This window comes from Lithobates pipiens, unplaced genomic scaffold, assembly GCF_037356315.1.
Source record: "Lithobates pipiens isolate NorthernLeopardFrog02 unplaced genomic scaffold, aLitPip1_a1.2 Scaffold_8, whole genome shotgun sequence".
Classification (NCBI taxonomy): domain Eukaryota; kingdom Metazoa; phylum Chordata; class Amphibia; order Anura; family Ranidae; genus Lithobates; species Lithobates pipiens.
The window spans coordinates 192,719,113-192,742,180 of NW_027507903.1; the positions used below are offsets into that span (position 1 = coordinate 192,719,113).

At 41.3% G+C, this 23,068-nt stretch overlaps 1 protein-coding gene across 1 annotated transcript in view; it reads right to left on the minus strand.

Moving 5' to 3' along the window:
• The window catches only part of IL17REL (interleukin 17 receptor E like), a 174,934-nt gene that overhangs the window by 85,180 nt on the left and 66,686 nt on the right, over nucleotides 1-23,068 (minus strand). Inside the window, exon 10 of the mRNA XM_077473408.1 lies at nucleotides 16,674-16,837. Within this exon, the coding sequence (XP_077329534.1) occupies nucleotides 16,674-16,837 (164 nt within the window). The remainder of the gene's footprint in view (nucleotides 1-16,673; nucleotides 16,838-23,068) is intronic.

Consider the following 23,068-nt stretch of genomic DNA (forward strand, 5'->3'; position numbering starts at 1 on the left):
AGAGAGGGTTCTCCAGAGGTTTTTTTGGCCGGCGATATATGATGACATTAAAAAATACTGCGAGTCGTGCCCCACATGTCAGGTTAGTGCCCCAGTGTCACATTTTCACAGTCCTTTGGTTTCGCTCCCTATTATAGAGGTGCCTTTTGAGCGTATTGCCATGGATTTAGTGGGTCCCGTGGTAAAGTCAGCTAGAGGACACCAGTATATTTTGGTAGTCATAGATTATGCGACCCGCTATCCTGAGGCTGTACCCTTAAGAAACACTGCATCTAAAACAATTGCACGTGAGTTGTTTTATATGTTCTCTAGGACTGGGATCCCCAAAGAAATCCTAACTGACCAAGGTACGCCATTTATGTCAAAACTGATGAAGGAATTATGCAAACTATTTAAAGTCTCACACATCCGTACCTCTGTATACCACCCCCAGACGGACGGATTGGTGGAGAGATTTAATAAAACTTTGAAACATATGTTGAAGAAAGTGGTGGGAAAAGATGGTCGTGACTGGGATCATTCATTGCCCTACCTCATGTTTGCTATTAGGGAGGTGCCCCAAGCATCCACAGGGTTCTCACCATTCGAGTTGGTCTATGGTCGTCACCCTAGGGGTCTACTGGACATTGCAAAAGAGACATGGGAGAGTGAGTCCACCCCATACAAGAGTGTTATTGAGCATGTAGCACAAATGCAGGACCGTATAGCCACTGTAATGCCCCTGGTAAGGGAACACCTCCAGAGAGCTCAAGAGGCCCAAAGTAGAATTTACAACCGGTCCGCAAGAATCAGGACATTCAACCCAGGCGATAGGGTCCTTATACTAGTCCCCACTGTTGAGAGTAAATTCTTAGCGAAGTGGCAAGGTCCTTATGAAATTGTTGAAAAGATCAGTGAGGTGAACTACAAGGTGCACCAACCAGGTAGAAGGAAGCCTTTCCAAGTTTATCACATAAACTTGATCAAGCCCTGGAAAGACAGGGAATCCTTGGTGGCGACAAATACTGTTAATAATTTGTCACCACCAATCCCTCCAGTCAAGGTAGGTGATGCTCTATCAGTGTCACAGAAACAGGAGGCTCTGGAATTTTTACAGAAAAACAAAAACAAGTTCTCTGACCTCCCAGGGCGTACCCACCTCATCCATCATCACATTGAAACTGAGCCTAGAAGCAGAGTAAACCTAAAGCCCTATAGGATACCGGAGGCACGTAGGAAAGCCGTATCTGCCGAGGTAAAACGTATGCTTGATCTGGGGGTAATTGAGGTGTCACAGAGTGAATGGTCCAGCCCGATTGTGCTAATCCCAAAGCCCAATGGAACTTGGAGGTTCTGTAACGATTTCAGAAAGTTGAATGAGATCTCCAAGTTCGATGCTTATCCTATGCCCAGGGTAGATGAGTTGATTGAGAAGTTAGGTAACGCCAGGTACATAACCACCCTCGATCTCACAAAGGGCTACTGGCAGATTCCACTTTCTGGCGAGGCTAAAAAGAAAACTGCATTCTCCACCCCTGATGGGCTATTCCAGTATGTAGTGATGCCATTCGGGTTACATGGAGCGCCTGCAATTTTCCAGAGGTTGATGGACTTGATTCTGCGACCACATCGGGATTACTCAGCCGCCTACCTCGATGATGTGGTCATTTTTAGCCCTGATTGGGAAAGTCACCTCTGTAAGGTACAGGCCGTGTTGGATACCATAAGTGATGCAGGGTTGACCATAAATGCCGAGAAGTGTGCTCTAGCCCTAGAAGAGGCCAAATATCTGGGCTACATTGTTGGGAGAGGATTGATTAAGCCACAGCTAAATAAAATTGAGGCAATACAGAATTGGCCTAGACCCCTGACAAGGAAACAGGTTAGAGCTTTCCTGGGTATTACCGGTTATTACCGTAGATTTGTGCCGAACTTTGCCTCAGTTGCTGCTCCACTAACTGACTTGACAAAGGGCGGAAAGACAGCAATGGTCACGTGGACCCCAGAGGCCGAGAAGGCTTTCCAAAGCCTTAAGTCTGCCTTGTGCCAACCACCTGTGTTAGTTACCCCCAATTTCAGGCGAGAATTTCTGGTCCAGACAGATGCCTCTAACACAGGCTTAGGTGCAGTACTCTCACAAGTAGTGAATGGTGAGGAGCATCCGGTGACGTACTTGAGTAGAAAACTAACCCCGGCCGAAAAAAATTATGCCATTGTGGAGCGAGAATGTTTGGCAGTGAAGTGGGCCCTAGAATCTTTAAAGTATTACTTGCTAGGCAGGAAATTCAAGTTGGTGACAGACCATGCCCCCCTAACATGGATGAAGTTAAACAAGGAGAGAAATGCAAGAGTGACTAGATGGTTTCTGTCCTTACAAAACTTTAATTTCACTGTGGAACACAGGCCAGGGAAATTACAGGCAAATGCTGACGCATTGTCGAGGGTGAGTTGTCTGTGGGGACAAAAGGCTCAGCCCTCCGGTCTGAAAAAGAGGGGGGGGATATGTAGACATGTCACTGGAGAAGTGGTTGAGGGGGTGTACATCTCACCTAGGTTGCTACACAGTGTGAGATGGTAAGTCCAGGATGGATCAGTTTCTCAGCAGCAATATGCTGCTGAGTTGTTATTTAATCTTGCCGGGCCTGGGTTTATATGGAATGGCAGGTAGGTTTGGTAGAGGGACCTGTCATTCCACACCCCCCATCCCTTGTTCCAGTTCTGGGTTTTGGATAAGGTGAGCTTTGATCCTAATTAGCCTGGGAAGGTAAAGGCTCTGCGGGCCTGCAGGTGTTCGCTCTCAGCCAGGGAAACGAACAGTCTGTGTGTTTGAGGAAGCTGCAAGCACAGCCACTGCTGGAGCTAAAATCCACCCTGCGATATCCAGGCGAAAGACGCTGTGTTTATAAGTGTCAGATAGGTGAGAAGAACCTGTTTAGTAAGCGCCCAGCCGGGCTAGGTTGTTTGTTTTTGTTATTATTTTGTTCCTGTTATACACAAGAAGCACGGTGTTGCTGTATATTTTGTTTGTTGGACTGTTTGTACCACGAATAAACGCCAAGGTCTGCTTTATCAAGTCCAAGTCTGCTGTGAACTGTCTCCAAACACACCCTACCCCGGGAAGATCCCTTACAATATATATATATATATATATATATATATATATATATATATATATATATATATATATATATATATATATTTATAGTCGGAGCCCTCCGCTCTAAGACATATGAAAGAACACATAAACACGTCACAAGACTAACAACATAAAACAGACCTGAAGTGTGCCCTGTCCTACTGTAAGGTAAGCCCTGGTGAACTGGGCGGTAAGCCCTGGTCTGCTGGGCGATATGCCAAGAGAAGGGCGCAAAAGATTAGGTTAGGGAGGTAATTATTCATTTATGTAGAATAAGACACTACAGGGCAAGGTTGCTGAACTGGGGATGTATCGAGCGAAGCAGGTGAATTTCCACCTGCCCACCTTTTTGATCACGTGGTCTGGGACCCCGTTTCGTGAGGCTGCTGGTGCTGCTCCAATGCTAAAGATTGTCCAGGAAAACGGCCTGGGTCAAGACCTAAGTTGCTCAAAAGGATCCTGACATGACTATTGAACTGGTTGCTGCTTATGGGGCTAATCTGGAATGGTAGTAATGGGCTGTCCTGCGAGGGATTGGACAGATGAGCTAATAACTGATCTAGAACAGACGTGGGGCACCGGGCGTTGAGAGTTTGGAAAGTTTGATATCAACCCCGGACTGGACTGTTGTGTTTTGGACACCCTGAGGTGCAAGATGAAGTAAGTCTGATGGCGTGTGAGGTGGCGACTACATAACAGCTTACCACTGGGACGGTGACTGGTGACTGGAGTTCACTGGGGCATAAGAAGCCGTAGAAAGCCAGGTAGATGGCTGCTTGAATGACCAAGCTGAAATTAACCGCAAGGATAATGTAACAGAATGAAAGACATGTCTTGGAATATGGCACTAGTGACAGGTAGCCGTTTACTACTGATTTGGGATTGTGCCTGTGAACACCATGCAGGATGGTCTTGAACGTATGGGCAGCAAACAAGATGGTTTGTTAGGATCTCGTAAGGGGATGAAATACTTGATGTCAGCTAAGCAGAGTCTAATGGTATTGTGTGGCAATGCCAACTGTGTGTGGCGGCATGACATGAAGGCCAGGATGTGATAGAGATCTCCTGATATTGCCCTGGGGTTTGAGGCTAGTAACCTGTCATAGACCTCCCAGGCTGTATGGTAGGCCGTCAGGGTGTTGTGAGATAATGATAGATTAACCCCTTCAGCTCCGGACCAATAAACACCTTAAGGACCAGAGGTCTTTTTGCAATTTCGGACTGCGCTGCTTTAACTGGTAATTGCGCGGTCATGCAATATTGCACCCAAACGAAATTTGCGTCCTTTTCTTCCCACAAATAGAGCTTTCTTTTGATGGTATTTGATTGCCTCTGCGATTTTTTTTTTTTGCGATATAAATGAAAAAAGAGCGAAAATTTTGAAAAAAAAAGATATTTTCTTCTTTTTGTTATAAGAAAAATCGAATAAACTAAATTTTAGTCATACATTGAGGGCAAAATTTATTCAGCCACATGTCTTTAGTAAAAAAAATGTCAATAAGCGTATATTTTTTGGTTTGCGCAAAAGTTATAGCGTCTACAAACTAGAGTACATTTTCTCACACATGCTCACACATGCCATGGTTATATGTGGAATTGCACCCCAAAATATATTCCGCTACTTCTCCCGAGTACGGGGATACCACATGTGTGGGACTTTTTGGGAGTCTAGTCGCGCACGGCACCCCGAAAACCAATCACCACCTTCAGGATTTCTAAGGGTGCAAATTTTTGATTTAACTCCTCACTACCTATCACAGTTTCGAAGGCCATAAAATGCCAAAATAGCACAAAACCCCCCAAAATGACCCCATTTTGGAAAGTAGACACCCCAAGCTATTTACTGAGAGGCATGTTGAGTCCATGGAATATTTTATATTTTGCCACAAGTTGCGGGAATATTACAAACTTTTTTTTTGTTGCACCAAGTTGTCACTAAATGATATATTGCTCACACATGCTATGGGCATATGTGAAATGACACCCCAAAATACATTCTGCTGCTTCTCCTGAGTACGGGGATACCACATGTGTGGGACTTTTTGGGAGTCTAGTCGCGCACGGCACCCCGAAAACCAATCACCACCTTCAGGATTTCTAAGGGTGCAAATTTTTGATTTAACTCCTCACTACCTATCACAGTTTCGAAGGCCATAAAATGCCAAAATAGCACAAAACCCCCCCAAATGACCCCATTTTGGAAAGTAGACACCCCAAGCTATTTACTGAGAGGCATGTTGAGTCCATGGAATATTTTATATTTTGCCAAAAGTTGCGGGAATATTACAAACTTTTTTTTTTTTTGCACAAAGTTGTCACTAAATGATATATTGCTCACACATGCTATGGGCAGAAGTCAAATTACACCCCAAAATAAATTCTGCTGCTTCTCCCGAGTACGGGGATACCACATGTGGGGGACTTTTTGGGAGCCTAGCCACGTACGGGACCCCGAAAACCAAGCACTGCCTTCCGGATTTGAATATAAAATGCTACCAAAAAACCTGTTAGCGATGGTAGGGATCAGGCCTGACTCTGCGATCGCTGCAGTTATGTGTTTAGTGTTTTGTAAGTGACAGTGATCGATCGATACTGCACTTGGGTGGGCTGGGCAGAGGGGCAAAACGCAGGTGCTAGCAGGTATTTGGGCTGATTCCGCTAACAATGCGTTTTTTTGGAACCCTAAACTGCTGGGGACGCTAGTATAGATCTGATCAGATCAGATATTGATCTGTTCAGATTCTATACCACTACGGGAGGTGTATGCTTTGCGTGTGGGTGTTAGCGGTACTGGCACTAACCTAGCGCTGCCTGGGGCGACGCAGACCCTGACCCTAAAACCTAATTGATATCACCCGCCGGGTGATCAGGGGGTTAAACCTTTATTGGGTAATAAATGGTGGGTGCCCTGATGCTATAAAAAACAAACTAACCAGAGTCACCCGTAACACTTATACGGTGATCAGTGGTGAAAGGGTTAACTAGGGGCAATCAGGGGGTTCAAATTTTTATTAGGTAGTATATGGGGGTCCCTGGCGCTATATAAAAACCTGACGGGGAACCTAAATAACTAACTGGCTAACCAGCGTCACCAGTGACACTTATACTGTGATCGCTGGTGAAAGGGGGTGAAAGGGTTAACTAGCAGCAATCAGGGGGTTAAAACCATTATTGGGTAGTATATCGGGGTACCTAGCGCTATAAAAACCTGGCGGTGAACCTAAAAAAATAACTAGCTACCTAGTGACACATGCAGCGATCAGAAAAATGATCGCTTAGTGACACTGGCAAAAGGGGGTGAAAGGGTTAACTAGCGGCAATCAGGGGGTTAAAACCATTATTGGGTAGTATATCGGGGTACCTAGCGCTATAAAAACCTGGCGGTGAACCTAAAAAAATAACTAGCTACCTAGCGACTGTAGCGACACTAATGCAGCGATCAGAAAAACGATCGCTTAGTGACACTGGCAAAAGGGGGTGAAAGGGTTAACTAGCAGCAATCAGGGGGTTAAAACCATTATTGGGTAGTATATCGGGGTACCTAGCGATATAAAAACCTGGCGGTGAACCTAAAAAAATAACTAGCTACCTAGCGACACATGCAGCGATCAGAAAAATGATCGCTTAGTGACACTGGCAAAAGGGGGTGAAAGGGTTAACTCTAGGGGCAATCAGGGGGTTAAATCTTTATTGGGGGGTGATAGGGGGCTACCCTGGACCTAACACTAACTGTCCTGACAGTTTTTACTGTCACAACTGACACTGAATGCATTGATCAGTAAAGAAATGATCAATGCAATCAGTGACACTGTGACTGGGGGGGGGGGGGGGCGGGGGGGATCGGGGGGCGATCGGGGGGGGGGGGATCTGGGGGGTTTGTGTGCCTGTGTGTACCTACATGTCAGTGTAGTGTTGGTGCACACTTACTATTAGTCTTCTCCTCGTAGTAAACAATACACAGTGGGAGGAAGCTTCTCATTGGCCAGGAGCGATCCAGAGGGGGTGGCCGAAAACCAACGGCCATCCCCTCATCACGGAGCGCTCCTGGAGCGAACCGGACCGCCGTAACCAGCGGGAGGGGGTCCGATCGGACCCCCCACCCGCTGGAAGGCAATCACGTAGATCTACGTGATTGTGCCTGCCTGTGCCATTGTGCCATTGTGTTGACGTACATTGGCAATACGGCGGTCCTGAAGTGGTTAATAAGGTAGGTAGCATTGTGAAGGTGTTGTTTGAATCCGAGGTTAGCTACGACCAATGTGGTCGGGTCTGTTCCAGGTTCCTGCGAAAAGAACGACGCAACGTTAAAACAGGCAGTGTGTCGGCCAGAGTATTGCATTGCCTGGGATGTAGCCGCGGAGGACATTAGATTGGTGCTGTGGGGATAGTCGCACCAGTCTGCGCCGGAAGGCTATGATGGCCAGCGACTTGGGCCTGCTTTATTTGTAATATTGGCTGTGGCTTGGTTGTCTGTGGCAACGTCATTGTTTGTCCTGCCCAGTTGCTGCACCAGACTTGAGCTGCTGCCACAATGGGATAGAGTTTGAACAAAGAGGAGGACTAACTGAACCCGGGAATCAAGAGGATTTCTGACGGCAATGGCCCTGTAAACCAAAGATGGCCCAAAATTGAGGCAAGGACCTGTGGAGGCTGTGGCATCCATGACTACCTGAGGTGAAAGAGGGAGATGCTGACAGAAAGAACATTGGAATGCCATTCTAGTACGTTAGAAATCCGTCTCACATGGGCAGATCTGTTGTTGCTGGCACATCTAATTTAAGGGTTTAGACAGGGTCTTGTACCTGGGAGAGAAACACTAAGAAGTAGGAGATAACGGATCACCCTGAGTCTGGCACAATACTGAGCAAATTGGTGGAGGGGATTGTGTATGATCATGCATGGATAGACTGAGAAAGTGAAACGTAAGTACTGCTGAATTCGTACTGTCGATGTGACTACTTTGAATCGGGCTGGGTGCAAGCACCGGTGGAATAGTCTGTGAAGGATTTGACTCATTTGAGTCGGTGATCCAACAGGATTCGGCTCGGTTGTTAGAGTTTGTGTTTGGTAAGGACTTGAATCATTGCGCCGATGCTGTGACTAGACTCTAATCCTCCGTAGATGTGACTGAGAGGCTCGTATGTCGGATCCGACTGTATCGCCGATGATATGGCTGGGTTCGGATTGATTGAATTGTGATAGTGGTTGAAGGGGCTTGTGATTGCCGAGGATCCGAAACATAGAAGCAAAGTTGCGACTAGATTTGAATCGGCCGTAGATGCGAGGTGACTAAGGGGCTCGAATGTCGGATCTGACCGTATCGACCGTGAAGTGAACTTTTCGTAGGGGTTGCAACTGGCTTGAGTAAACCTGCATTGGGTAGAAAGTATGAAATACATGAAAGAAAACTTACGGAGGCGTAAGTGCAACTTTTGCAAAACGAACATGATAACATAACGATTCGAGTTTAGCGACAGCGAGTGTATAGCGGTCCGAGCGTGGGACAACCAATGAAAATATACGACCGATCTCGAAAGTACAACTACGCAGACACGCAGTGAGTTGGCAGAGTCAACCTCTGCAATGCACCTGATATGAATCAGTTTGAAAAATGTATGAGATGAATCCGATATAAATTGGTAGTAAGAAGTATCTGATACGAATTGGTTGTAGAGTGTATGCCATTCCTTACTGTGAAACCGAACACCTATTAACCACCCATCCCCCCAGGCTAGTCAAGTGCAGGAAAGGCACCAGGTGGGTTTAATTACACTTCAATCAGTCAACCCCATGGACAGTGAAATTTATAACCAGTGAAGCCTATGGCAAGTGATATCGGAGAATGACCGACAGCGGCTCGGAGGCTTGGATCTATGAATGAATCGTATGTTTGGTAGAAGGAACTTACAAATGTACTACCTGTGCCGAATGATGTTGAGCGTTAACAATTCAGAGGCAGGTTTTTGTGAAAGGGGTGCAGGATAGTAAGCATAATAAACCGCAAGTTTGCACATGATACAAAAAGGTTCGGATACTACCTGCGACCGTAAGTGGGAACCGCCGACGAAGAGCATGAACGAAGAAGCCGGGTCTGCGATTGAATACACAGTCTGATGAACACGAGGTGAGCTGAGAAGAGTCAGCCCCCAGACATGCAATACCGTGCACTGGAACCGACACAGACCGTTGTGGGTGGTCTGGTTAAATACCCTCCGGGCTCCTCCCATAATTACAGGCCACCATACTGGCCTTCTTATATATATCTAGATAGATATATATCTATATATACAGATATATACGATATATATATATCCACTATAGGTTCCTAACCTGCTTGTTTTGAGGTGTGTAATGGTGGGGAAGAAGGAAATCAAAAAGACTTCCTGCTTTCTTCAGAATACTCAGCCAGCTTCATGCTTCTCTCTCTGATTCTCCACCTCTGAGATGGTGAATCAGAAAGTAAGAATTCTGTCACAGATCACCAGTGAGGCGCAGAGATCGCACCTTCATACACTGGCCGTTTCTGTGACACTCAGTTACAGATTCTCACTGTGCTGAGATAATCAGCGGAGAACATGTTCTCCGCTGATTACCTCAGTTTCATAAACTGGTAATGACCTGAGATCAGCTGTGAGACTTGGGATCGCAGCTGATCTCAGTTTTATAAAAGGACACCATAGAGTGGATGACGATGAGAATTATGCACATGATTATGTGGCTGAAATGGAAAATCTTAAAGAAGAAAATTTAACCTTACAATCTAGATTGGAAAATGATGACAACAGAGCCAGACGCTCCAACCTTCACATTAGGGGCATTCCAGAGACAGTAATTGATTTCCTTATTTCCGTAACTCCAACTGGCAAAAGTTAGTGCTTTGTCCCCTATTTCCACTGCAAGTAGCCTAAGACCCCTGATTACATAGGCTTGTCATAATATCAGACATATTGCTCTTTAATGTCTAAAGAGCATAGCTCACTGTCCTATCCAGAAAAATTGTTCTACCTAACCACAAATCTACTACATCTGTTCAAAATTTCAGTTGTGCTTTTTGAAAAGTTATGTTAGGGTTATTATTTTTCTTAAATGCACTGACCTATCTTATTAATCACAACTGACTAGCATATATGACACTTTATTGCTCCTGTATTAATCCACTAGTGTGATGTTACTAATTTAAGTAGATCCTTACATACCCAGACAAATAGAGTCTCAAGTGTTCCCCCTCCCCTTACCTGATTCCCACCCCTCTTTCTTTCCCCTCCCCTCATATAGTTTGCTATAAGTCCCCGCCCCCCCCAATCCTCTTTAGTCCAACTGGACTTAGTGAAATGACGGTTTCATATAAGCCTTACATTTTTAATTTCAAGAACAACCAGTGTAATAAGTTTAGCATTTATCTAATGTCTAGTAGTGGGTTGTATTAGTAAATATTCATCACAAAGATGTTTTATTAGGGCCTTTCTCCTGCACATGGAAGTTTAGTGTGTCCCAATCCACCTTCCTTGATCGCCCACCCATAATATGTGGACAATTGATGATGGCTCCATCTCCATTGATCGTTTCCTGCACTACAGGAAATTTTTGAATCTCTTAATAAGCTATTTCAAATAATAATTTATCTTACCTCTTATGTTTTCAGTTTTTCCTGTCTTTCCTTTATTTTAGACTGTCATGGACTCTCTTCCTATTCTTCCTCTTCCTCCTTCTTCAGGTCCACACAGGTTGATCCATCCAACCAGATATTCAGATATTAGCGGATAACAGTAAGTACCATTTTTCTAATCAAATACCATGGCACCTTTAAACATTCTTTCCCTGAATGTTCAGGGTATTAATGTACCGCAGAAACGAACTAAGGTATTCCGTTCCTTTCAGGCTCGGAAAGTGCACATGATATGCTTACAGGAAACTCATTTTACAGTGAGCTCCACTCCTAAATATATGAGCCCTTTTTATCCAAAAATGTTTACGGCCTCAGCTACTACCAAACAATGAGGAACCCTCATAGCTTTTCACCGCTCTATCCCATTCATCCTTCAATCTGAAATTAAGGACCTTGAGGGGCGATATTTAATTCTCACAGATCACATCATGGACACAGCAGTTACCGTTGTCTCATATTATGCTCTGAACAAACAACCAATACCTTTTTTATCGCATGTCTTGCAGGTAATATCTGCACATAAGATGGGAACAATTATCATATGTGGTGACTCAAACCAGGTCCTCCTCCCAGTTCTAGATAAATTACCCTACTCAAAGTTCAAATAATCAATCCTTATCTAAGCTTCTTTCCCAATACAATCTAGTATATTTTTGGAGAGGATGTAATCCAACTAAAAGAAGCTAACACCTATTACTCACATCCACATCAGACCTCCATTCGTATCAATCACATATTCCTAACTACTGGTATGATACCTGAGTTACATCAAGCATAATCCCAATCCCTTGGTCAGATCACGACACGGTCTATAACACCATAACTTCTACTATCCCTAAAGCTCATGACCCAACGTGGTACCTCCCTGACATAATGCTCAAAAACCTGCCCCATCGTCTAATAATCGAACAAGCCATAAATGATTATTTGACACATAATACCAGTCCAGATATTTCCCCATTAACCCTTTGGGAAGCACACAAGCCTCTGCTGCACAGAGTAATTCAACAACAATCTGCATTGATTAAACGCGAACATAAAATTCTTGCTCGCAAATTAGAATCTGAATTTAGCACTGCCTTCGCAACCTTCCACGCTAACCCCACTCCAACTGCAAAAACATTTAGAAAAGGCCCGCCTGAAATATGATTTATTCCTTACGAAATCCACTGACAAATCCCTGCGTGGATCAAGACACGCTTTCCCTTTCCATATGAAATCTAACAAACCAAACACCTTTCTGGCACGTGCACTAAAGTCCATAGACAAACAAATCAAACCTATTTGACTACTATCAAATGATATTTACACTAGCAATCCTCCTAAAATTGTCCACAAATTCCATACACACTTAACCTCTTTATACTCAGCATCAAAAGAATTTAACCATACTGAAGCTGACATCTTCTTTTCTTGATTAAACCTTCCTATATTAACACACACCCAAAGAAGCCTACTTGAAGAACCCATCACAACTGACGATGTTTCTAAAATAATTAAAGAGCTAAAATTGAACAAAAGTCCTGGCCCAGATGGCTGCTTATATTACGGAACATTCTCAGAGACCCTCTCTCCTATCCTAGCATCTGCATCTGATACAATACTAGATGGATATTCCTTCAGACAAGAATTACTAACGTCAATTATCTGTATGATTCCTAAGCCTGACTCCGAAAATACATCTTGCACAAATTATTGCCCCATTTCCCTTCTGAATCAAGATATTAAAATTCTAGCAAAAATGTTAGCAACTTGCCTTAACAAAATCATAGGCAACCTGATACATCATGATCAAGTAGGTTTTATGCCTACAAGGCAAGCAAGTGACAACGTGCACCAGGCAGTCCTTTTGGCACATATAGCTAAAACCCGTTGCTTTCCTTCTTGCTTCCTCTCTCTTGATATGAGAAGGCCTTTGATTTTGTGTATAGGCTTTATTTACAACACACCCTCCAGATATGGGGTTTTGGCCCCCGCTTCACTAATTGGATAGCAGCAAGCTACGATAAACCTCAATCTATGTAAAGTACGTGGGTTATAAATCCGACTCTTTCAACACAGGAAAAGGCACACATCAGGGCTGCCCACTTTCCCCCTTATTATTTGCCCTTTTAATAGAACCACTTGCTCAATTTATTAGATTGGACCCGGCAATAACCGGAATAGAACTCAATTCTGCATATTCGCAGAGCATATTTTACTATTTCTATCATCCCCTCAAGTTTCAGTTTGCCAGTATCTTCAGACTAATAATTAATCCAAATAAATGTTTAGCATTGAATATATCCCTCTCTAACACAGAACTTAGTTCAGCAAAAATAGCACTCCCCTTAATTTGGGCTGAGAAATCAATCCCATATTTAGGGATTCACCTTACTGCCTCAACCCTGAAACTTATCACATATCTAATGAAACATGGGTCCCATCTCCCACTATCCTGGCTAGGTAAAATAAACGACTTGTACAAAAAAGAGCAACAAAAAAATTCAGGAGGCCTCGGCGTACCCAATTTTGCTACGTACTACAGAGCAGCACAAATTGCTAGTTTATCCAAATATCATGCCACACAGGAAACTCCATTGTGGGTAATGATAGAAGAAAGTGAATGTAATCCTTTATCGGTTTCTAATTTATTATGGCTTCATCCCAAAGACCTCCCAGGCTTACGCAACCCTATAACAAAACACTTTCTAACCCTTTGGGATAGATTTAGGCCCCTTTCACACTAACGTCCCGTTCAGGCCCGCCTGTCAGTTTTTCAGGCGGACCTGAACGGGTGCTCCATAGAGCTCTATGGAGCGTCGGATGTCAGCGGTGACATGTCCGCTGACATCCGACCCGCTCCGATCCGAAAAAGTGTGACGGAGGAAAAAGCTATTTTTCCATCCGTCTGCGGATCGGATCGGACGACGACGGGCACTGCGGTCCGTCGTCATCCGATCTCCCATAGGGGAGAGCGGCGCTGTGACAGGTCCGTCCCTGCACAGTGTGCGGAGACAGACCTGTCATCTCCCTGCTCAGCGGGGATCGGCGGAGTGATCCCCGCTGAGCAAACGGACATCCACGGGGCGGATCAGAACTGATCCGCCCCGTGTGAAAGGACCCTTAAATTTAAATTTAAATTTAAATTTAAATGCAAATAGATTTAAATGTAAATGTCATCACTTACAATCTCCACACATCCCTCTTCTCTCCTTCCTTAAAAATCTTGCTTTATACCCTGCATGGATTTACCCCTTAAAGGTGTGGTCAACCTTGGACGTACTGAGATTGTACAAATTCATCACCTCTTCATCCTTTATCCCCTTCCTGACATTCTGCGAGACTCTAGGACTACTTCAATCACAATTGTTCTGGTATCTCAAAATTAAACACCCAATTTTTACATCCAATACAAATACTGATATACCCCTGAATCACTTAAATAGTTTTGAATCCATATGCAAGAATGACCCGCATGCTGAAGGGCTAATTTCTTCCCTCTAGTCCCAACTTCTAGTTAAATCCGACACAGATAAACCAATTTACACTCAGAAATAGGAGGAGAATCTGGGACACACCCTGGATATTACAGACTGTTCAAAAATTTGGTCAACAACGAAATAATCCTCCCCTAACATTATAGCGGTTGAAACCAACTATAAAGTGTTGACCCGCTGGTACTTTGTACCACCTAGAATAGCTAAATACATAACTACCTACTCTGCTCTATGTTTCCACGGTTGTTCAAATTTGGGTACGCTCATGCATATATGGTGGTCCTGCCCAATAGCCCAAACCTTCTGGAAAGAAATCTTTACATTCGCCTCCAAAATGTTTGTAGTACCCATGCAACCTGACCCTACCATCGAACGACTCAACCTAATACCAGATTATCTGACACACGCCCAAGTCAAGATCTTTATCCAACTCCTCACAGCAGCAAAACAAACATTGGCAAAAGCTTTGAAGGCCCCTTGATTGGCAGTAGCTGAGACAAAACACAGAATGAACAGTACCATGATTCACGCTGAAATGACAGCTATTGAACGTAATCAAATTCCCAAATTCCATAAAATATGGCATCGTTGGATTAAACATTACTTACTGTCATCCTTTAATGACTCTGTCCTAATGTCATGGTAGCTGATTTCTATTTATCTATCTTGGATCAACCTCGTGGACCCCACTCTGCTCTTTACTTATCTTCTCTGTATCCTTTATTTTAATCTCTTTTATGATTTTGAAGCTCTCTATTTTATATAATATAGCCTTCTTCCTTGGAGTTACATTATTAACTCTTGTTGGTTCAGACAAATATCTAATTTCAGAAAGTATTTTCTTAAAATGTTCTTACAATACATCAGATTCTATATAATTATCTATCATATGTTTTGTACTCAAACCAACTTATGTAATAATGAGCTTCACTGCCTTTGTCATTTTATGTTCTATAACGTATCTGTTATGTCTATTTTATTGTACTAAATAGAATCTTTTTGACAAGGAAAAAGAGGTCCGCCACTAGGCTGTCCATGACTGCCATACCCTATCAAACTTTTTAGAGCAATTCCAAACAATATAAGTCAACTTGTACAATGGAAGAACAGCATCAACAGAATTTTCCCATGAGACCAAGGAGGAAGGAGAATGGACATTCCATTTAAGTATGATTTCTTTCATGGCTTAACATAACAAATATGAGATTAAGAGTTTTGTACATCTATGTCTTTGTTCATCATCTGAAATACCCAACAATTCCAAGTGGGGGAAATCGGGAGGGCCTTCTGCAGATGGAAGTTAATTATACAAACATAACCAAGCCACCCCTGGACAGCTCCAAAATATGTGGAAGTATGTGCGAGTACTCGTCAAACAACGGGTGCAGTCCGGAGATCTGAGGGTAAATTCTATGTAACCTCTGGGGGGTATAGTACACTCTATGTAAGAATTTTGTCTGAATGGACCTGGCTCTAGAGGAAATCATCAATCTTGTGCTGTCTTCAAAACAGTCCTCCTAGTCTTCTCTGTGGAAGGTCAGGCAGATCTGCTCTCTACGCCTCCCATAGTCTAGGACTCCTGGATGAGAAGTTCCTCAATATCCATGGCTAATGTCAGGGGTCAGGGGGTCAGAAAATTGGGCTCCTCTAGCCGCAGTTGCAGGTAGCGCCGAGGTATTCAGAATTTTTGTCGAAGCTCAGGAAAGGAGAGCAGGGACCTCGCAGGAAGTATGTCTTGCAGGGTTTTCACACCAAAACGGTCCCAGGAATACATTTTTATTCAAATTATAGTATTTACATTATAATGAGGCTGAGTATTAATAATTAACAGAAAAATAAATGTTTTTGTTTTCCTGTGTTTGACCTGGGATTTATTCAGGAGTCAAGAGCTGTCTGCCACTCACTATTGCTGTGTGGGGGTGCACAGGTAAGTCTTTGAAGCTTCCAATTCCACAACGGAGGTTAGTACAAATGCTTTGTTAGCAGAATAACTTTATGGTATTGGATACAATAAGTTCATAGCCTCCAAATATGATGGCATCATGTGGTTATGTCACCTTGTGTACAGAGTACTTCTCAATAACCCACAACATTTACAGATTTCATCAAACATTACACTCAGGACTTCTTATGCTATACTGATGTAGACGTTTTGGCATTTCTTTCAAACAACTTCCCAAAATGACAACATGCTTATAACTGAGACCATTGCAGACATCTTTTGCACAGAGAGGCAGATCGCTTATCAATGATGATAAAGGATCTAATAATTATCTATTCTCCAAATAAACCCTAAAGTCTGGTACACACTATTAGCTTTTTTTTTTCCCGTCTTTTACAGTTACTCCTAAAAACCCTGTCAGTATTGATAAGTGATTTATTTTTTTTGCTCACTGATATTTTATTTGCTTACTTGATTATGAGCAGCACTTAATGAGTCTGGAATGTTTACGCATTTCTGTTTGTCATCTGTCATCCAACACAGATGGACCTTGGCATTCACTGGGCAGAGTGGCACCCAGGCTAATACTTGTTTTGTAGGATTATATGCAATATTGTCCCAAAGAGTGGAAATATCTGTGAAAAAATTAAAACAGTTGTTTATGTAGTATATAGCACTTTACTTGGTACTTGAAATAAGTCATTGGTAAATTAAGACATAATTTAGTGTTCAAGATTTGACATTTTGAGAATAATTGTAATATAAAAACACTTGTTTTAAAATATTGAAAAACCTTTATAATCAATACTGCCTAGAGGAAAGAAGATATCAAGCCTACCAAATCCACTAGTTGATCCAACAGTATTTCTTTCTTTTCCATTGGCCAGTGCTTTATGATGATCCAGTGTCTTTAACCACTTCCCGACCAGCGCACGACGATGTATGTCGACAGAATGGCACGGGCAGGCATATTGGCGTACAGGTACGTCCAATATTCAATGCCGCCCTGCCATCGGGAGCGCGCCGCCGGCGGTGCGCTCCCACGCTGGTTCGGGACCCCCGTCAGTCCGGTCGCGGGACCCGCGGACTCGATCGCCGCGGGCATCCCCACGATCGTCTCATGGAGCGGCCGAATGGAGGAAATGCCGTGTAAACAGCATTTCTCCATTCTGCCTAGCAACTAGTGACGCTGATCTCTGCTCCATGTGATTGGAGCAGAGATCAGTGTTCACTAAATGAAAGCCCAACCCCCCCACAGTTAGTAACACACCCCTAGGAACACTTAACCCCTACACTGCCACCCACTGGTTAACCCCTTCACTGCCAGTGTCATTTACACAGGAATCACTGCATTTATATAGCAGTGATTACTGTATAAATGACAATGGTCCCAAAAATGTGTCAAAAATGTCCGATGGGTCTCCCACAATGTCGCAGACACAATAAAAATCGCTGATCGCCGCCATTACTAGTAAAAAAAAAAAGAATAAAAAATTATTAATAAAAATGCTATAAAACTATCCCTATTTTGTAAACGCTATAACTTTTGCGCAAACCAATCAATAATCGCTTATTGGGATTTCTTTTACCAAAAATATGTAGAAGAATACGTATCGGCCTAAACTGAGGGAAAAATAATTTTTTTTATATATTTTTGGGGGATATTTATTATAACAAAAAGTAAAAAAATAATGCGTTTTTTTCAAAATTGTCGCTCTATTTTTGTTTATAGCGCAAAAAATAAAAACCGCAGGGGTGATCAAATACCACCAAAAGAAAGCTCTATTTGTGGGAAAAAAAGGACGTCAATTTTGTTTGGGAGCCACGTCGCACGACCGCGCAATTGTCAGTTAAAGCGATGCAGTGCCGAATCGCAAAAAGTGGTCTGGTCTTTGACCAGCAAAATGGTCCGGTCTGCAAGTGGTTAATGTACTTTTCAGAAAACTAAGCCTGACATAAGGGGATTAAACTTACGGATGCCAAGATTCACCCAAATTCAACAAACCTATTTTCTGCATAGAGATCCTTCATATATGAATAACAATGACACAGAAAATCTTTCAAACCAACTATTCAGTATTTTTATGAGCATTTCCAATATCATTTTTCTTTCATGTTATTCCAGATGTTTCATCCCCATAGGAAAATATTTTGTGTCAATGATTAAAGCCATCCTAATAGACAAGCGAAGCTTTGAATAGTGATGTTTAGATTAGAAACAGATGCAGTGTGTGGAGATTCCTGCACCATCAGGGTATTTAGGTATTGGAACAGTAGTTGCAATTAAACAAAAAAAAAAAACACATTTATTGTAACACTGGAACTACATTAAATATAATTTGTTTTGGCTGTAATAAAGCCTAGTTACTAAAATGTATCACCCTGTACTGTTTAACATTTTAACACTAATTAAAACCTGATAAAATCTGTACTTAGGCCATAACATTTCTTCTCTTTTCTTAGCTTCGTTTTTTATGCTGAAAATAAGCCTGCCTAGATTAGAGCCTAGTATTCTCCCCATACCTATCAGCACCAATCAGCTATGGACTGAAGAGCAGAGAAGCAGATTGACTCAACTGCCAGCAGAGCAGATTTTGAATTATTCGTTCATTTGTTATTTGAAGGTGGTTTAATATGACAGTGATGCCAGAAGACATTCTTTATATTAGTATTTATTTTTTGTTTTTTTTATTGCATACGTTTGCCTCATTTTAGTTCCTCATGAAACCCAATGCAAACCAATAGAAGAAAAAAATGTACACGTTATACCCAAAACCCAAAGGAAAAAAATTGTTTGCCACCGCACGCCACCTTCTACTACAAATCCTACATTCTACTAAAAATCCTACATCAATTCCCATACATTTCAAATAATTATTCAATTATGCCCCTTTCCACGTGTACTGATCTCTTTCTCCATTACTAAGAATTAACTATTAATTCGGCCATCTACCGGTATCCCAGATTTTATAATACTTCTGAGGAGTTCCTCTATGTTCATACATTCGTTTCTCATATAGAAGTATTTAATTAGCAGCTTTACACCATTAAGCACTCAGGGTAGGTACAGATTGGTAGGTATAGACTGCATCAATCTAAGCCCAATTTGTTTACGTGCAAAAAAGGTCTTTGGATATCCAGGCCAAGTCCCAACCAACCCCAGTAAACATACTTCTGGGGTTAATGAAATAGGGCCTTTCAACATAGCTAAAAATATATCTAAAACCGGGTATCTGTTGATGCCTGGACAAGACCACATCAGCTGCATAAATAAATTACACCAAGTCTGTGCTAACATAAGGAACTCCTCTTGGGGGTATTCTCATCTTGTCAGTATAATGGATTATTTTTACGTTACTTAATAAAACTTGGTCAGTGCGCCTTCTTTTTATTTTCCATTTTAAGACTGATACACCATACTAAAAAGGTAAGAATATGAAGGTGTTTGGGGTTTTCATTTCTTGGGGGGGTGTACACTTGTTTTAAAAAAAAACTGTATTTAAGCATTGTGTGAACCTAAGTCACTTCACATTAGATCAATCACATTCAGCACACACCAATTTCTTTATAGATAGATGAAAGCTAGACATACACAAGTTGGGCATATTTTGCCTGATTAAATCTATCCTGCTGCTTGCCAATATTACTGTGCTGTACCCACTGCAGTATTTTATTTCTTTTAGTAAAGCCTAGGCCTGTGATCTTTATTTCTATAAATGTGGACCTATATTACAACAAACCTAGTGAACAGACATCAAAGCCCCAAATCAAAAAACGCCATACATACAGTATATGGAAAAATGTAGACCCCCCCCCTCAAACAAAAACTACAACCAGAGCCCAAAGTAGAAAAACTCTAGAAATAACTATTGTAAAAAGATCCACTTTGTGGGGCTATCAAGGGAGGTAAAATATAAACAAAAAATACACAAAACACATATCAAAAACATAGGTATACCTGTTAAAAACAAACTCCACCCTAATTGGTGCTTCTAATAAATAAGGTACATCTATACATCCTGGAGCAGGGACATATACATAGTAATAAATGTGTTGTACATAGATATAAGGGATAATGAGTGGATGTATAAATTTCACACAAATAGTGGTGGTTCTCTCTCAGGATACAAAAGTTGCTTGGATACTTTTATGGAGGATACTATTGATCTTTACGGGAATAGAGATGACTGTGAAACATTAAGTAAATGTATAGGGTCATCCACTTAATCAATAGAGGCACTGCATTTTGAACTTCCAGGATCAATCAAAGGAAGGGCTCGCCAACACTTTCATGCACTTCTTAAAAACTAAGGAAATCCTCAGAAGCAGATACAGTATATAGAGCCATTTGATAGACCCTTTGGTGATATGGTCTTCCAGGCATGATGACTGTATAAGTAAACCAGGTCCAACACATTTGGGTGATATAGCCAAACTACGAATTCAGGAATACTATTACTATGCAAAAGTTTTCTAGGAGCCCTTGATACTCTATGTATTCAAAGGTCTCAAGGAGGATTTAACCTGTTATCTGTAGTAGAAAGGGAATGTACACACATAGGTTTTTACAGGGATCACCAAGACCACAAATATATGGATCGGGATATAGAGAATTGCTACCAATTTTCTAGTGTTTATAATTCAGCAATAATAACATCTGCTGTGCTTTTTTTGAATGACATTTTTTGCAAAAAAAATATTTAAAGGTATAATATGTAAAGGATAGCATGATATTGATCCAACTGCTTTTGGAGGTCAAGAAGTCTCTGTAGGCCAAAATATATAATAGTTACTAGATAGGATTTATGAAGCTATCTTTTACTACCTTTTGTTACAGGAAAACATAAATGCAACCAGTTTTTCCTAGATATTTGTTTGTTTGAATTTAGCATTATCTATGTGATATTCTCATTGAACTTAGCTGAAAATAGTGTTATTTCTGTAAGCACATATTTTGATGAATTATTGTGATGTTTACCCTAAAGTAAATTTTCATATGACTTTCATATTTTAGGTGCCTGCCCTTCCTTATATTTGTTATATTAAATATCAATATATTTAAAATGGTAAAAAATTATATATATTTCCGATAATTTACACATTAAAATTATCCTGTGGTTACTTTAAAAGGATAAAACAGCATGAGTGGGTACTTAAAGTAGGCACCCAGCAGCGTATGCTTACAAATTATACACAGAAGACATTGGCAAATGGTCAATAATATCATAGTTTTATCGAGAAAGCATGCATCATGCATGTTTCATTTTATGTTCTATTAATGACCAAATTAGCACAGCTCTGGCAACTTGCCTTAGTATCATGGCAAGAGAAAAGAAATCTAATGGGTATGCAATGTCATAATAAGAGAAAGCATCCAGGTATTCATTTGAGGAGTCATGTGTTTTTTTTGTTTGTTATTAGACACATTGGCAAATGTAGCACAAACTGCGGTGCATTTCCCAACTCTATGTACCTGAAACAATATAATTTCCTGTTTGATATAATTAAGATAATGGGAATGAGGTGAATGTTAAAATTGACTGTGTATTATTTCTACTGGTAGTAAATCTGGAAGTTAGGTTAGGGTGAAAGAAAACATCCCAAACACTATAAAAATAGTTATACCTTATTCATTTTATAATAAAGTGACCAGATTTGTAAAAGGAAATCCAGGGACATATTTTTTTTATTGGCAAATGTTAAACTATTTTATAAGCATATTTTCCTCAAAGTATATATATGCAGTGTATGTGGTATGTGTTTATGGAATGATTGTATGATATATACATTATTTCTCACATTTTGTCCATAAGATAAAAAATATATACTTCTTAGAATTTTTTGAGATATGACTACCAAATGTTAAGAAGATAAGATAGAGAAAAAACTTTTCAATGTATATTTTGTATTTTATTCCTACTAAAAAAGCGCAGAGGTGCGCTACGTACAGATTTCAGGGGTGTGCCAAGAGATGGTTAGAATCTTAGCTGGTTCCTGCTAAACCAGGCAAGATTCTAATCATCTATGGCTTGCTTAACTCACTAACTGACACTGACATCAACAGTGACACTAATTTAATCATTATCTAAGGGAGAGGAATGCAGAGTATATGGCAGCGGGTAGTATTTTTTTTTTTGGTTTATTATTTTATTTTTTTATTATTTTTACAACGTTATTTTTGTATTGTTTTTTACAAACATTTTGTGAGGGAAGTGGACATTGTCAGTATTTTTTTTTTACTTTCATTAATGTATTTGTTATTATTTTTAAAACATTTTTTGTTTTGAATTTTTTACAGTGCTTAGGGTGTAGGGGCGGAGGGCTGGAGACAGTTATGGCTGGACGGTGTCAGTAGAGCAGTGGACAGTGTCAGCTGTTTTTAATTGTTTTTATTTATTTATACATTTTTTACAAATATATATATATATATATATATATATATATATATATATATATATATATATTTCTTTATTTACAATTTCATTTATTATTTCTTTTTTTGGGGCTGTGGAGGGGACGATTGGACAGTGTCAGTGGTTATTTTATGTTTTATTATTTTTACAACACAGATTCCCCAGTCCAATTCTCTGCAGCCTCAGCTGTACTGAAATTGAATGAACAGGAGACAGAGACGCCTGTTCGTTCATAAAGTGAAGCATCATAAACACAGTTTACAATGCTCAGTTATGAATGGACAGAGGCAGTGATCAGCATTCAGAAAAGAAAGGAGCTAGTAAATGACAGATTTAACGGCTCCTTCCTTTCGCTCTCCATCCTGACAGACCAGGGATTGGGGGGCGGAGGAGCACAGAGGCGGCCAGAGCAGGACCCGAGGAGCCGGAGGAGGATGTCAGGAGCCAGAATAG